Source organism: Mus caroli, unplaced genomic scaffold (genome assembly GCF_978045245.1).
Source record: "Mus caroli unplaced genomic scaffold, Mus_caroli_1 scaffold_20, whole genome shotgun sequence".
Taxonomy (NCBI): domain Eukaryota; kingdom Metazoa; phylum Chordata; class Mammalia; order Rodentia; family Muridae; genus Mus; species Mus caroli.
The window spans coordinates 39429494-39447313 of NW_028227275.1; the positions used below are offsets into that span (position 1 = coordinate 39429494).

Below are 17820 nucleotides of genomic sequence, written 5' to 3' on the forward strand. Positions count from 1 at the left end.
CATCAACATTTCAGAAGGGATGAGATAAAACTTTATCAAACCATAATGCAGATAATTACAAGCTGGGACATATACTGTGAAAACAAAGTACAGAGTTCCACATGAGAATAGAGTGGGGCGGGTCCTTTTACTTATCTCTTAATAATACTTTCCTTACATTGTTACACTTTTATACACGAGGAACCCATACTATAAGTTTTTAAGCTAATAAACTTTTCTAAGCTCACACAACTTCAGAATGGGAGGGCCAGGCACACAGGCCTAATGTAAAGACTATTCTGTCTACTCTTACTAGATTCTGCTAAGATCTGCATAGTTAATGCCTTCAGTGACTGCATGACATTGCTCATTCTCCCCTGTTCAATGAAACCCAATATGACCACCCTATTTAGAAGGTCAAACAGCTTCCTTTGCTCTCTTGGACCCTGTGCTACTTATTCTGAAATATCTATAGCTTTCCAACACTATTAGGCATTTTATTTGACCATATTAATATTAAGAGTGATCATCTGTTAGATGCTGAGTTCTAGGGATAAGTTAGCCATCTGTATGTATTTTGCTCATAAGCCTCCTTTCACCACCAAAATCAACCCTGTAACAGCGAGCAGGATATGCATTGACACACTTTTCCTCTTTAGCTGCTCTTAAGGACTTGTTTAAATGTTTTTTTTTTTGTTTTTTGTTTTTTTTTTTTTTAATGTATAGTTCCCAAGGAAACAAAAAGGGCCCGTATCTGAGCCAACTTACATTTAAGCTAAATGTCACCCTCAGATGGAACACAACATCCCAAGTACAGCTTGAGCATTCCATGTGAGATGAGTAGGACCAGAATTTTATTTTGAAATATTTTTCTTAGGATTTACTAGCCAAGCATTCTTAACCTCAAAGTCAAGAATCCTAAAATACTCAAAAATCTGAAAACTTTTGACCATTATGCCAGTACTCAAAGAGTTGTGCATTTTAGAGTTGAAATTTTCACATTAGGGATGTTCAATTTGTACTCTTTATAAAGAAATGATTGTAGATTCCAAGAATCTCTTTAAAGGAAATATTGCAATTGCAATGACAATAGTTATCAAATTTTATTATTCTTCAAAGTTTTATTATTCATCTGTGTATTTATGTTTGTGCTCCTGTGCATATATGCAGGTGACTGTGGAGCAAGAAAAGGAGGTCAGATCCCCTGGTGCTGGAGTTAGGCAGTTGTAAGCCACACAATGTTGGTGCTTGAACCCAACCTCAGGTCCTCTGGAAGAGCAGCCTATGTTCTTTACCACTGAATGGCATCTTCAGCTGGAGAGTTGCCAAATTTTAATTTTCTATACAGGGATACTAACTAAATCCAATGACCATCACCACTATGTCGAAAGAGTATAAAAAGCCAATTTCAATAAAAAGATACTTTCTTTCAATGAATACAAATTTATAAGCCCCTTATTATGGATAAAAATGCACAATTTCAGATCTTTAGACACTTTTTCTGTAATAAATACTCTTGACAAAAGCATCTAAAGGGAGGAAGTTAATTCTGGCCCACTGGGGTGGGAAGCCCAGAGGTCAGGAGTGTGATTCAGTTGGTTACACTGCATTCAGTCTGACAGCAGAGTTGAAATGCACCCTGGTGCTCTGGTCACTCACTGTGTCCATTTTAGCAGTCTTAAAAACCCCTGTCCGGGAAATGATGTCACGTGCAAGTAGGATGGGTCCTCCAGTATCAGTTAACACAACCAAGGGGATCCCCCTCAGGCACACCCAGAGGTCCATCTCCCAAATGGTTCTAGATCCTGTAAAGTGGACAGTACTGACCATTACAACAACAAACATTAAAGTATGATTAAGTCTAACATTAAAATAAAAAATTCAGAACCAGCTGTGGTGGTAATTACAGCACTTGATAGGCTAAATCAAAGACTGTTATTAATCTGAGGCCAGCCAGGGTTTCAGAGTAAGACTCCATTTCAAAACATTAAATAAAGGAAATCACTTTCAAAGTGAAAGCCATACTAACGAGTGGAAGGAGATATTAAAACCCCAATCTGTTGTACAGAAAAATCAATAAAAATTGAGAAAAAAATCACAGAAAAATAATACGTGGACAACAAATGAAAATAAATCAAATAATTACCAGCAATACAAATAATTGGGAGATATGAGTGAAACTAGAATCAAGTACCATCTGTCCTTGGAATGGCAAAAATTAAGTCTAAAGTATCAATAAAATGGAAAAATCTGTTTCATCCACTATTGGCATAGTTTGTTTGTTGTTGTAATGGTCAGTGCTGTCCACTTTACAGGATCTAGAACCATTTGGGAGATGGACCTCTGGGTGTGCCTGAGGGGGATCACCTTGGTTGTGTTAATTGATACTGGAGGACCCATCCTACTTGCACGTGACATCATTTCCCGGACAGGGGTTTTTAAGACTGCTAAAATGGACACAGTGAGTGACCAGAGCACCAGGGTGCATTTCAACTCTGCTGTCAGAAGACTGGCAGTTATCTAATAAGCAGAAGCTCATACCCTGGCATCTACCAATCTACTATTAGATTTATGAACTAGGGTAAACGTTCTTAATGACGGCCTTCAGGTATCATGAAGGAAGCACCACTAACCCAAAAGCCAGGGAAGGCAAGTGCTTTCCCTGTATGAAAATGATGCTACTAGACTTTGACTTAGTTGTGGAAGATCAGTAGTTCAAGGCCAGCCTAGAGTACACAATGAGTCCTCTACACCCCTCCAATGAAAACAAATCAAAATAAACTAGAAAAAGATAATGCTGCTTTAAGGCCCATGAGTTTTAACTTCTCTACTGGATATTCACTGGGAAACGGGCGGAAAAACAAAACCAACTCCAAGGTCAAATATTTCTAAAAAATGTACTCATTGTCTAGTTACATTGTTTTAACACAGATGATGATATTAAATTATTTATCTAGTGTGAAAAAGGAAGAGTGCATGCTGTTTTGCACAAGCTTTAAGGAGAAAGTTTGTTACTTTAGAAAATCATTTGTCTGTCACAGTGCTCTTTTTGGTGTCCGAAAGCAATTCAGTAGGACAATCGGAATGGACAGTGGTGGCAACTGTGCTGACAGTGATGCACCCACTGGTGCAGAGCTCCTGACTCTAGCAATACCAAGAATTAAGTGTGGACACAAATCCTGCAGTTCCGTTAACCTTGTGGGGTAGGGCCCGAGGCACCACAGGCCTAACAAACTCCCAGCTGCTTCTGATGCTGTCGATACATAGCATCACACAGGAGCAAAGTCTGAGTGTAGCAGCTCAAGTACTGAGCTGCGAAATTATTTTGGTTTTTACTAAAAGCATTAAAAAAAACCCTGTTCAAGTGTTTTATAAAAGGAGGATATAGGATCAAGAGCCAACAACTGGTGATATCTTGCATACACATTTAAATATGAGGAGACGTGTTGGTAGTGGTGGTGCTTGCCTCTGATCCCAGCAATGGGGAGGCTGAGGCTGAGAACCTCAACTTTAAGGTCAGCTTGGGCTACTGAGGGTCTCTCCCTGTCTTAAAAAACCAAGACAGTGAGACATTTTCAGAACCCTATTGTCAGACAATTGTCTTAAGCAAATGCCAGAATATACTTACAGGAAGACTCCAAGGACACCATTTAGCAAGGTAATTTTGAGACTGTTGTTGCATGGAGGTGGTCATAGAACATTTGTATGTAGACATAGGGCAGTGAAAAGAAAAAAGAAAAAAACAGAAATACAGGAAGAATATGGATGAATCTTGGACAGACTGAGAAAACAAGCTACAGAAAGATTCATACATCATGCTCGAATAAATGTAAGACCATCAAAAATACACACGCACATGCGCACACACATGCACACACGTGTTCAGGTATGTAGATGCTGCTTCTACGAACACTGACAGCAAGGAGTCATGGCAATTTAAGGATAACAGTTGGTGTGGGAGAAAGAGAGTAGCACGTGGGATAATTTACAAGACATAGGGAAAGTATCCTTTTGATTTGCAGTTGTATTTCTTTCACTAGGTGAAAGGTACATGAATCCTCATGAAATTTTATGTCACCAAAATGGAACAGCTACATTGCCATTTTACAGGGACTAAAGCAAAACTGAGTATAGACAAGGCACAGAAGACTACTTCAACACCAAGAATTGAAGACAAGTCAAAAGATGTGGGCTCAAGTCTCAGGTCTTACTGTCTAACTTTAGACTATTTAAGTAATTCATTTCTCTTGTTTTTATTTACTTAATATGTAAAAGCCAGACAGCCCCCCACCCCCACCCCAAGGCTGGGTAGAACAAGGCTGGGGTAGTGAGGGATTCCTAACAGGGTAGGAAAGGGAGACATTATTTTGAGACTTACAAGAGAAATCACTTTAGAGTGGAAGTGAAATAAACCAACGAAGTCAGTAAACCTAAATTTCCTTGTGAACACTGCTATACACCAATACTGACACACGCAAAAACGTTTATCAATTAATAAATACCTCTAAAAACTCAGCCAGTGGAACAATTTGAAACAAGAGATTTAGATTTTGTTTTATATGTATGAATGCTTTGTCTCCATGCATATTATATGCACCAGGCCTGGTGTCCATGGAGATCAGATGAATGAGGGTGTCAGATGCCCTGGAACAGGAGTTAGCAATGGTTAAGAATCACCATGTGGGTCCTACGAAGGGAACAGAGGTCCTCTGCAACAAGTGCTTCTAAGCAGGTGGCACATTTTAATAGTTCTGTATTACTAATGTGGACACGGATTCAGCCGAGAACTGCATGCCTGGGGTTGTAGATCAATTCAGTGATAGACTGTGGACTACTGAGTTTATTAAGCTACTAAAACATTATCTTGTCCTAGTACTTTACGGTAAGTCTATGTGTTGGGGTGGGCAAGAGTCTGCATTTTCAGCTGTCGTTTTATCCACAATGCAAAATGAGCAATGGTACTCAAGTAAACAAACCACGTATTAACCACTGTATTGTACACCAAGGGACAAATTTAAAGCTTCCTAGCCTACTGAAAATCTAATCCTATCCTTGCCAGTTAACCTTATTAATACTAGAGTAGGAGAAGAGAGAGGTCAAAATACGGTGAAGGCGCTACTTATTTCCTCCTAGATCTGAAACAGTAACGAAGGCATAGCAGATATTGTGTCCACTTTCAACTTCCAACACCTTCGCCTTCTCCGTTTTCCGTTGGTAAGGCACGGGCACCGATAATAATGGTGATATTCAAAATACTGCATTGGCTACGAGTAGATTTATTACCCAACTGAATCCATGCGCCAAGTATATGGACACACATTCTCTAAAATAAGTGTTGATTGAAAATCCCCATTAATGTAAACAAATGAATGTCAATCACAAACTGCACCTAATTAATTCTACTCAAGACTTAGTAGTTTTAGGTACTGTCCCAAGATGTCCAAGATTCTCTTTATACACTGAAGGTCTGAAAAATGTAAATCCTAGGGATCAAGTACTACATACCGCACAAGGAATGGAATACCTTTCATAAACTATCAGAAAAAAAATTTAAAGGTCACCCTTTCCGCGGGGCCCCGTTATTCTAATCCTTCTTACCAAATCTGCTTCACAGTGCCTTAAATCAGAGCACCACTGATGAAACTAAATATTCTGCTTTTGACAGAAATCTCACCAAGATTAAGGCTCTGAACGTTTTCTTTCTTTTTTAAAACAGAAGCGGAGGGAGGTTAAACTCTCCGAACGTCCTCCACACACTCTAATTTGACACAACTTTCCTGGTTTAATATTAAATACAATTTCAAACAGAACTCTCCAACTTTCAATTCAAATCCAACCTCTCCCTCCTTGAGTTCTCAATCAGAGATGATAGAAGTTCAAGCCATGGAAAGCAGCTCCCGCGACAGGCGGAGCGGGATACCCAAGCTCAAGCTCCGGGCGGACTCCATCTAAAATCGAGGCTGGCGGGACCCGGACACCGAGCCGAGAGCGAGGGCCCGAAGTGGCCCAGATCCAGGGAGGGGAGCGGCGCCCGACCCCATCTTGCGGTCCTCCCTGCGGGCGAGGAGGCCCGGGACGCACGGGTCTCCGCTCGGCAGCTCCGTTCCGAAGCCACCGGGCCTGTTCCCCAGCGTAGAGCGGCGACCCCCCGACAGCCCAGCAGCCCAGCCCCACGCACCTGCAGCTGGGCGGCCGCGGCCGCCAACGCGCTGTCCTCCGCGGGGCGCCGCCCGCCGACTCTGCGCGCGCGGCCCGGCCCGGTGAGGACGCGAACGAGAGCTGCGGTGCCCGGGCGCGCTTCGTGTGGCCCCTCCACGCGCGTTCGCGTTCTGCTGACTAACGGCTCCGCCGCGAGGGGCGGCCGCCGCCGGGGCTCTCCGGCCCGAGGTCCCGCGCGGCCGTGGTCGCCGTCCGCAGCGCAGGGCCGGTGCTGCCTTCTCCGCAGCCCGCCTTCCTTGGCACCTCCGAAGGCCGCCAGGCGGCGGAGCGCGCGGCCGCGGCGGGCGGGAGCTGGGAGGGCCGCGGGGCGCGGGGGGGCGAGCGGCCGGGCTGGAGCTGCTCAGTGACTGGAGGAGGGCGCCGAAGCTGACCCGGGGCTCCGGGCTGCAGGCGATCAGGGCACCGGCCTCGCCCACCTTCCACCAATCACAAACTGCGCAGCGGAGTCGCTACGCTACGGAGCCGGGGGACAGGTTGGGAGCGTTCGGCAGGAGGCGGGGATTGCGGAAAAGAAGAGCCAATAGGAACGGGGAATCTCCGCCCCTCCGCCGTGATGGACAGCCGCGTTCGAGCCAATGGGGGAGGTTCTAGATTCGAAGAAAGCCGGCTTGCACCTTGGGTCGGAGGAAGGCTTTCCGTGAAGCCGGTAGTCGAGGATGTGCGGCAAGGCGGAGCGGAGCGAGACTTCCCTAATGAGTCACGTGGGCCGACCTGGGGCCGGGACGGAAAGAGTAGAAGAACTTCTTCCGGGTCACTGTCCATACTCTCAACCTGGGGCGGGAACGTCTTTACTCTTTCCTGTAACTTTAAAGGCTGCACCGACTTACGGTGCTTGAGATTTTGGTGATGAGTTCCCAGAAAGGCAACGTGACTCGGTCCCGGCCTCAGAAGCACCAGAATACGTTCTCCTTCAAAAATGACAAGTTTGATAAGAGTGTTCAGACCAAGGTAGGCCCTTGCCTGTTGTCCTGACTGCCATCCCAGGAAAAAAAGTGACCGAGAGAGGAAAGGGGACAGAGAGAGGAAAGGAGAGGAGTTGGCGATCGTGGACTGCAGCCCAGTTAGTCTTGGCTGCAGTGCAATCGTGTCTCAAATATTCTTCCCACGCCCTTTCTTTGGCTTGGCTCTGTTCCGTGAATCTATCTGATGGTCAGCACATCTCACTAGTGGCGCCGAGACTGGATAGGGCAGCCTAAATTCATCCAACCTAAGGTACCGATGGGGCGATTGACGCCTTGGATGCTCCCACCTGGATCACGCCCCCGCAACAAGAAAATGAAATGAAGGCTCTCGCTCGAGTGTGTCTTTGCAACGACTGTTTTTCCGAGAACTCCCAAGCCCATAAGTTTGTAGGGAGTACTATCTTAGCGTCACTGTCCTCGTCAACAAGATGTTATTTCAGTTTTGTGTTGAGATTGTAAGAGCAAACGGTTTGGCTTGTGTAAAAATGGTTGCTTGCTGTTTATACAGTTAATTTAGCAAGACCTGTGTAAGTGGAAGAAAACTCAGACTGTTTAGGTTACTTGAGATATGTATGACTAGTGATTTTCTGTGAATAGCTATCCCCTTCCTCATAACTGAATGGGGAGCGGATAAAGGCCTTTAGCCATCCTGGAGGCCATAAACCTGCTTTTCCTGTATTTAGAAAAATATTATGGAGAGAAGTTGGTAAAGAAAAATGGATTAATCCACAATTTGGCCTGAACACTAGTGGGAATAGTAAAGTATAATTTCCTCCCACTGCTCTGTAGCCATCTTAAAATCTGTGGAGAGCCTTGAAAGTAAGACTAGACCATACTTAAATATAATTGTGAGATACACTAATTAGACCTTTCCCCAGAGGAAGGAAACTGGGGCCCCAGGTTGTCTCAGCTCTCTATTCTAAAGACAGTTTTTAAATTCAAGACTGGACAGATAAAAATGGAGAGTTAGAGAACGTTTCCCTATCCCCACTTCACCTCTACCTGCTTTTAATCTTTTGAGACAGGGTCTCACTAGGTAGACTAGGCTGTACTTGAACTTGGAGTGATTCTCCTGCCTCAGTCTTCTGACCATGCCTAGCTACAATAGATGTTTTGTTAGGATGCTTATGGAAACAAAGTGGTTCTTTTCTCTCATTTGAATATATTTTTGAAGCAGAAAGAAGCTTGCTCTAGTCTTCCCAATGGCCAACAGGGTTAGCATACGCAGGACCTTCCAGCTTGATAGGAGGACTAACAGTCAAGTGGTGCATACCAAACTCTGTAACCTCCCACTTTCTGAGCTTACTGAAAAGAGGCCTGCCTTTGTGGTCTTCGCTTCCTTTCTGGAGAGGAGATGGTATGTAATGAAACACAACCGGTGGTGTGGAACATTGTCATCTGGTCATGCCATGGTTAGTGACCTGTTGAACCCTTGGCACCTGTGATTACCTGTGAGACACCTGCATAAGATTGGGCCTATTAATGGTCTGTCATGGAATAGGTAGGAACTTAAAAGGCATCATTTCCCCTCAAGTGTATGCGTAAGCTATCTATGGTTGATTGATGGATGTTGATACAGTCATTTTCTTCAGTGGGGTAGCCACACAGCATTTGTCCTTGTTCCTGGAAATAGCCCATTTTTTGGTAAGAAATCGTAATTCGTTGGTTTGCTGAACTGGACCCAGGGAGAACTGTTTCTTTGTACTCTTGGTCATCTCCCCAGAAGTTCATGTGACTGCTTTAGTAGAAGAGAGACCCCACCCATACTTGTCCTGTCATTTTTACTCTATAATACTCGGTTACTACTATCTCTGCTCTGAACTTTCCAGTCAATTTGGTTGTAGGGATCATTAAAAAAATTTCTTAAGAAATAGAGACATGTCAGGAGGTGGTGGCACATGCCTTTAATCCTAGCACTTGGGAGGCATAGGCAGGCGAATCTCTGAGTTCAAGGCCACCCTGGTCTACAGAGTGAGTTCCAGGACAGCCAGGGTTACACAGAGAAACCCTGTCTTGAAAAACAAAACAAAAGAGAGATACAAGTGGCTTGTCTAGACCCATTCGGCCTTTCTAGAGGGTTCTGTGATGTATGGGGGGACATGGAGAAATGGATGAGTGTCGAGTTTCAGAGACCATTATCAGACACAACGGACTGAGTATATTTTGTCTTTTCATTAAGAAAATGGCATGATTGTGGATCAATTTGTAGCCTACATACTGAGTTCCAGAGCAGCCAGGGATATGGAGAGTGACCCTGTCTCAAAAAACAACTAAGCATGAAGGGAGAGAGAAATACAAGTGTGAGCCAAGCATAATCATGTGGTCATCTACGTGGATTCAAAATTGCTCAAGCCCTGAGAAAATTAATTAGATCAATTAATTATAGGAAACGCATAGTTTTTTAAAGCATTGTAACAAGTTTATAGAACATAAAGATTACTTTTCTCGAGCCGACAGTTCAGGCGTAGTCACTGTTAACAGTTTTATGTATATTTGTAGTCTATATACTAGCCTGGCTTAGAACCCATTGTGTAATCTAGGCAGTTCTGCCTCAGCCTCCCAATAGCTGGGATCACAGACCTGGGCCACCTCACTCAGCTAATTTCAAGGTTTTTAATCATTTTAAAACATTGTATAATACAAATATAGAGTAGCTTATTTAACCACTTACATTTAATAAACAGTTGAGTTCTTCACAGTTACTTACTGTATAAAAAGAGCTGAAGCTGGAAGTGGCGGTACATGCCTATTACCCAAGCACTCTGGAAGCTAGGCAAGAGCACAGTGAGTTTAAGGCTAGCTTGAGGTAGATAATGAAACATCTGTCCCTTAGTGTCTTGTATCAGACATTGTGCTACGTGGTGGGAGATTTGGGCTAAGAGCAATACATATACATATATGTGTGTATATGTTGTATATGTATATCTGTGTGTATATATAAATGTGTGTGTGTGTGTACACGTATGTATGCACACTACTTTGACTGAAGCTTATAATTTGCAGTGTGACGTGACAGAAATTAATCAAATAGTCTTTAAAGGGTGTCAGTGCCTGCGCTTATAAGAGCTATGAAAGACAAGTCCAAGAGTATTTAACCTGAAGTCTGGAGTTTGGAGGTTAAGGAACATCTGGTGGGTGAGAAACTGTACTAACTGAAATGTGAAATAGGAAGAGCATATGCCATTCTCTAGAAACTGCCGTTTGCTTTATATCTATGATCGGCATTATTTTTGTTAACATTTCTCAAAGTGTGTATTTTTAGGTCTCCAGCATCGTTTTATGACCAAGTATTGCTTTAGAAATACTGTGCACTGAATCTGACTTTGTGGTGGGGGCAAAGTGTAAGCACTTTGTGGAGTTTGTGAAGCAGGAGAATACCATGAATCCAAGGCTAGGCTGGACTGTGTCATGGTGCGGAGCCATGCAGAGGTGCACATACAACAGTGTGGTGTCAAACAGTCAAACAAAACCCTAAAAGCACTGGGATGTTTTGTGACTTGAAAAGGTAATTGACCAAAACTATGGAATGGTTTGGTTTATAAAATGTCTAATGAACTGTCTTATGAAATACACTCACTTTTGGAAACTGATTGTCATCATGACATGGAGATAAAAAAATGGAAGTCTGAGGCCCCACTGTCTGGATTGGAAATATACTTACAGTAATAATGGCTGATAGTAATAAACTTCAGTGTGTTATGTTATGCCATCTTGCTACACATTATCTAATCTTCAAAATGACCTTGGGATAAATGCTATAATTACTCCATTTTGCATACTGGGAAATTAGGACTTAGGGGAGAGAATGGTGTCTCCAAAGTTACATAATTAGCATATGGCTGTGCATTAATTAGGTAAGATGAGACTCGGAGGGCAAGTCATTTCAAAGCCCTTGTTTGTATGCAGAGTTTCTGCTTCCGGACTGGGGAGTTTTATCTGCTCATCTCTGTCCATTACATTTTGAGACAGATATAGCCGCCAAGGCCATGAATTTAGTTCCTTCTGCCTGAGCCTGCTAAAAAACTTGAATTACAAACCTCAGCCACCAGAGCCAGTTTTTATTTTCTTGGAGTTGTTGTTTGTAACAGAAGCAATATGACCCTGAGAGTATGGTCAGGGCAGAGATGTATGAGCCTCATTGTCAAAGCCTATTACAGCCAAGGTGTTCTCTGTGCCCCAGAGGTTCACGTTCAGGAGCCTTAACCCACCAGTGTGAGAGTGAGAGACTGGGGATTTTAAAAGGTGGGGCCTAGTGGAATTTGATGGGGTCAGTGTCGATTGAGTAGAGTGAGTTCTCTGTGCGTGCTTCCTAACTGTGATCTCTGCTGTAAACAGAAGGTGCTGAGCTGTCATGAAACTTGTGCGTGATTTGTTGTTGCTGGCTCCACTGTAATCACTGGGAAATCAGATTTCAGTTGATGTGGTGCAGATCCTAATCGCATGTGGCCTGCCAGCCTTACAGCACCCCACAGGAGCTCTTTCTCTGCCCTCAGGAACGCATAGTTGTCATCATCATTCAGCAGAGACATTGCTGAAATACACTTTTTAGTTCCTTGCCTTGTGCTTTCAGGGAACACTGCTCACCCACGGACCTCACAAGTGAGGATGTATTTCTTGGCCCACAGCTTCACCTTTTTCCTATTTGTGGCTTTCGTCAGTTCCTCCTCAATCAGAGCTGTAGCGTTGGAAAAACGCATGCTGTCAGACTAGCACCCCTCTAGGTCCATGCTAACCTACACACCCCTGCACAGGGCCTGGCTTCCTCTATGCCACAGGTCCTCTCAGCATACTCACAGCATACTTTCAGTAATCACTACATATCCATGGGTAATCCTTCCAGCATCCGAGTCTCAGCTTTTAGACCCCCATCCCTCAGAAGTCTACTCTCAAGGTCAGACTCTAACCTTTACCATGGCTGGAAACTGTTCTCCTCACAGACAGGGTCTATCTTTGACTGGAACTCACTATGTAGACCAGGCTAGCCATGAACTCAGAGAGATCTGTCTGTTTCTGTATCCCAGGTGCTAGGATTAAAGCCCTGTGCTACCTGTCTTAGAGTACAGATATCATGACCAAGGCAAGTCTTATAAAGGACAACATTTAATTAGGCTGGCTTACAGATACAGAGGTTCAGTCCATCATCAAGGTGGGAGCATGGCAGCATTCAGGCAGGCATGATGTAGGCAGAGCTGAAGAGTTCTGTATCTTTATCTGAAGGCTGCTAGTGGAAGACTGGCTCCCAGGCAGCTAGATGAGGCTCTGAAGCCCACACCCACAGTGACACACCTACTCCAACAAGGTCACACCTCCTAATAGTGCTACTCCCTGGACCAAGCATATACAAACCATCATACTACCACACCCAGCTTACTCAGAAACTTAAAAAAAATGACTACCATTTATTTACATGGCTTCCTGTTTCCTCAAATACGCCTGGTTGTTGTTGTTGGCCTCACTGGCTGTTCCTGTCTGATAATCCTTCACTTTTCAGTGTACTTTATATTTCCATGACCCCCTTACCATACTCTGCTGCCTTGTCCTTCTTTCTCCCCGTGGCACTCTCTTGACATATGCCTAACCCTGCTCAGGTCTAGCTTCCTGTTTTTCTACCACCATGTCTAACAAACTACCTGTGCCTGGCCCTATACATTGTACTTCCTTATTGCACAGATAAAATGCTTGTCTCTTCCTGTTGTAGTTTGCTTTCTCTTACTGTGGTAAAGTGCTCTGACCGAAAGCTGTATAGGGAGGAAAGGATTTATTTAGCTTCCAGGTCAGAGTTCATCTCTGAAGAAGTCAGGGCATGTACATAAGCAGGAACTTGAAGCAGAAACCACAGAGGAATGCTGCTTGTTGGCTGGCTCACACACTCGTGCTTAGCTAGCTTTCTTCTATGACACGGAACTACTTGCCCAGGCACTGGTGCCACTCACAGAGGCGTAGGCTTGCCTACGTCTATTAACAATTTAGTCAGCCCCCAAAAGATGTACTCCTATGCTGGGCTGATCTGGGTAATTGAGACTTCAATTGAGACTCTCTTCTCAGGTTACCTAAGCTAGGCCAAGCTATCAGTTAAAGTTAAGTAGGGTGTTCCCTAAGGCTGTCCCCTTGATTTGTACCTTAAGTTCACTGTCTCTTGCCTATCTAACAACCTGAAGGCACAAGACTCCTTAATTACCCATTCACCCTGCCCAAATCCAAGGATCTGAGTTCAATTCCTGGAAACCATGGTGGAAGGAAAGAACGGTTCTCTATGCTGACTTCCTCATCACACCTTGGATTGAGTGTCATGTGCACAATAATAATATAAAACAAACCTGAGTGTTCCACGTAGGTCAGTAAAGGCTTATCAGTAGGAAAGAAAGGTACCACTATGAGGATGTTGGTGATGGAGTGGGCACGCATTGTGGGGGAGAAGGTAAATGAGGGGACTCTGCACCTCTCTCTCTGTTTTGCTGTGAACCCGAGACTATCCTAACATCTAAAGCCTATTTACATAGCGTAACCAATTGCAGTCCTCATGTTCATCACCCAGCAGTAACTGACTCTTAAACAGTCTAAAAGCTATTCCTCACTCCCTTCTGTCCATGGCTTAAAGTCCATCTGAGTGCTTGTAACTCAGCCTCCAGCACAGCCTTTCTGTTGAGCTGCAGGATCAAGTGTCTGACAACCTGCTTGACCTCTGTTCTTGAGTGAAGCATAAGGTAGCAAAGAAAAGCCCCTGCTTTTGTCCTGTCCAGTGTTCTTCCTGAGCAGTATTCTCTAGTTTCATTATTGGCTCCACCATTGTACAGCCATTACTCAAGCATTGTACATGGGTGGGTGTGTTTATGTATCCAGTATCTTCATTTGTCCTTCTTTACATGCATTATTTTTTAAAACAGTTTTTCATTGAACCTGAGACTCACATTTTAGTCAGACTTGTCCAGTCTCAGGATTGCTCCCGTCTCTGTAATCGCAGTGCTGGCTTACAGGTACGCTCTGCCTTTCTTGGCTTTTACGTGGGTGAAGAGGATCAGAACTCAATTCCAAATGCTTTTGTGACCAGGATTTTTGTTTCATCCTCAACACCAAGGCTATGGACATGTACACAGATGGTATTTAGTAAATATCATTATTTGTGACGGTGTTAAGTGTTTGACAAGGATAACACCATTATAATTCAGAAATAAAAGGGGGAGGAATAACTGATAAATTATTATCCTCAGAGAGAAAGTAGATCTTGGGGATTAGAGTTAGGAAACTGAGTAGAGCCAGATGGAAGAACCTGTGCTGTCTTAGTGACTTTGACATTGTTTTGACAAAAGTATCTGTCGGAAGCACCATTGAAGGGATGAAAGATTCACTGTGACTCGGTTTCATAGGAATTTCATTGCATTGTGGCAGCAAAGTAATGGCCAAAGCAGACTGGCTCCTGACAGCTGGAGTGTGTGGTGGAAGCTCTTCACAGAAGGATGGACCAGGAGCAGAGGGAGAATTTTTACTCCAAGATCTATCTCACTCCTTGTGACTGCTTCCCTAGTCAGACCCTAACTCACATCTCTACAGCCTTCAAAACTCAAGCTTGAAACCAAAGTACACAATATCAGCCTGTGGGGACATTTCAGATGCAAGTTTTAACTGGTGAATATGAGTTCTAGGTCAAGGAGTTGAATGCATTTCAGGTGTATCCAGACCATGGAGTCACATGTGGCCCAACACAAAAGTGCAAACTTACTTAAAACCTTATTTATTTATTTATTTATTTATTTATTCTGCTTGATTTTGTGTGTGACTTAATTGTGTGGTTCGAGAGCATGGAGTTTGTAGGTGGCATCAAGTCTTAATGCCAAAGGATTGGGCGTTTCTGGTAGTTTAATCTGAAAATGAAACCAAATGAAAAGGATCAGCCAAGAGTATTACTCCATGCAGTCTTTTGCAAACAGGACTTCCTTGCAAACAGGTCTTTGAGGATGAGTTCCTGACTCAGAAATACTCAAGTAAATGACTAAAGATCTGGAGTATGTGAAAGGTTTTTCCCCCTAGTAATTATTCCAGAACAAGAATACAAGCAGATATTTATGCTTATTGCCAAAGTGGAGACAATACATCGTCTGAAGACAAAAGCATAGGAGTGAAGGCCTCTGTTGCTTAAGTGGCTCTCCGGAGTGCGTTTGGGTATATTTACTAGTTGAGTGATGATCATGAGAAAAGTGCTTGAACTCTCATGGTCTGTGTGGGTGCATCTGTTCAGTAAGGGCTTGGTAGGCTTGTGAAAATGCCCATCTCAAACCTGAGCTAGCACTAAGCCTTCATAAGTGGTATTCTCTGCCTTCATCCTACTAAGATGCTCACCGTGTCCATTGGCTACTCACTCAGCCATGCTTGTCCTGGCTCATCCTGCTTGGAATAGCTCTCCTTCCCTGTCACATGTGCTGCCCTCATCAAGCCTAGGATGCATGGGTTGTTAGTTATTAGGGCACATATCTTGGCTTCTTTCTCTTCCTCATACATAGACACAAATGCTATCTATTGCCCCCTGACAGAGAGCCAAGCATTAAGAAAAAAACCTCATTGTATATAATATGTACTGTCAGAGTAGCCCTGTGAAGTGGCACGAAAGAATGGAAACAGACTTATTATCACTGATTATGGTCTATGTGAAACCACTGGTGTTTTGAGCTACTATATTATGTATATTATGTGCCAAATATTGACAACAATGAGTAAAGCATGTATCCTCCATTCTAATGCCAGTCTAGTAATGAAAATTGAAAGTAGAAAAATTACATGTGTAATGTTTATTTAATAAACATCTATTGAAGCATAACTTACATATATAAAAGTTTGTAGCTCATGTTGCAGTTTAGTATATTTTAACCAGAAATGTCATGTAGCTTTCTAGAACCCAATTCTCCCAGTCAGCATGAGCCTCTTTCTTAAATGTACCCACTAAGGAACTATAAACTAAGCTTTGAATCATAACTTGGGAAACATAGAGAAATAGTGTTAGTGGATGTGGAATAGCATCCTGATGGAGCCTCACTGTTCATATGTACATTATACCTTCAAATAATCCTTCTTTGGCCAAAAGGACTAGGTGTGACTTGGTTTTCCAACAGTGACCAGTTTGTCCCTTTTTAAACCTGAACTTTCCCACAGCTTTGGAGGTGGATACATAATTGTGGTTCTAACTCTTTGTAATTTGCCTATATCTTCAGGATGTAAAATGACAATTCAGAAACTTCAGGTACATATTTCTCGTTTGTTCTAGTTGGAACAATTAGGTTTACATTGAATATTTAAGTATTCACTTATCCTTTTGGAACAAAGTTGTATGGAATATTTTTTTGTTTTTATTTGGATGAAGTCATGTTATTAATAGGAAGAACTCTTGTAGATGATGGAGCTGTTTGTGTATTTTAAATTATGGCTTATCAGCAGAATTCTCTTATACATTTATATTACTGAAAAAAACGATTTTGAAGGTCATTTGATGTTGTAGGTCATTTACACATCATGGGTTTGAAATTCCAAGCTAAGCTAGGGATTAATTTAAATGTTCTGTTGTCCTGTGAAGATTTATATGCTATTAAATGCTCAGCCCTTTTCTACCAGGTGGCTGACTTGTTTGTCTTGAAGTTACTCATGTCACTGAAGTCATCAATTTGAGTAATATAGTTGACATCATTCTATATACTTGTGTAATGGATGTTTAGTATACCATCATGAGCCTTTATCATGAGATTCTATAGTAGTATGATCTCAAGATTTTTATAAACTGAATGACATGATCATACTGTTAAATCATATGTGGTGTAAGTTATCATCTTTTTTTCTGTATATAAGGAAATATTGTGGTTATTTCTATATGTGGACAGTATGGACAGTTATTTGATCCTCACATAGTCAGCTGTTCCTGGGACATTTAAACAAAATCCTGGCTCATTGTGGTTTCTAACTTTTAGTTTAAGGTTTCCTTCAGGACATGTTCAGAAAGGCTTGCTCTTTGCTATTCAGAAGCATTTTTTACTGATGTTTCTAATTCAAAATAGCTGATGAAAAATACTTCCAAAATTTCAGTGAAATGACAAAAGAAAGCTGAGACCTTAGACAATTGGAAAAGATCTTCTAACAAAGAGCACTATGGGGGAGAGAGCCACAAGGTTAGGCACTGTCATGAAGAGAGCCACAAGGATAGGCACTGTCATGAAGAGAGCCACAAGGATAGGCACTGTCATGAAGAGAGCCACAAGGATAGGCACGGTCATGAAGAGAGCCACAAGGATAGGCACTGTCATGAAGAGAGCCACAAGGATAGGCACTGTCATGAAGCTAGAGGCAGCGTGACCTCTGGCAAGCACTGAACAGGAGGCCGGATACTGGAAAATTGGACGTATACTTGCTTGAGACTGTTTTAGCAGAGGTGGTGGCTTTTGACCAGGGCTACATCATTCAGGCTGCTTTTGTACAGTTTAAATGTAGAGACCTTTCTTTATAGTGCACAGACTAAGCAGATAAACAAAAACGAAGTCCTGCTTTATAATAAAAAAAAATTTCAGGAAATTTATAAGGCATAGAGAGTCAAGTCCTAAATTTACAATGTTGTAATATAATATGGTTGGAAATCAAGGTTTTTCTAGTCAATTTTTGAATAATGCAAAGACACAGTCAGAACAGC

At 42.7% G+C, this 17820-nt stretch overlaps 2 protein-coding genes across 4 annotated transcripts in view; one reads left to right on the forward strand and one right to left on the reverse strand.

Moving 5' to 3' along the window:
• Positions 1-6626, reverse strand: part of Abhd17b (abhydrolase domain containing 17B, depalmitoylase) — a 31389-nt gene extending 24763 nt beyond the window's left edge. The window contains exon 1 of one of the 2 annotated variants that reach the window (XM_085834194.1): positions 6158-6626. The gene's annotated coding sequence lies outside the window, so the exon portion shown is untranslated. The remainder of the gene's footprint in view (positions 1-6157) is intronic. The other variant, XM_021151754.3, reaches the window with a different exon arrangement.
• A 172-nt stretch (positions 6627-6798) lies between these two features.
• Positions 6799-17820, forward strand: part of CUNH9orf85 (chromosome unknown C9orf85 homolog) — a 61805-nt gene continuing 50783 nt past the window's right edge. For both annotated transcript variants that reach the window (XR_003835560.2, XM_021152259.3), the window contains exon 1: positions 6799-7146. Coding sequence is in view for 1 of the 2 variants with exons in the window: in XM_021152259.3 (XP_021007918.1) it covers positions 7045-7146 (102 nt within the window). In the remaining variant the exon portion in view is untranslated. The remainder of the gene's footprint in view (positions 7147-17820) is intronic.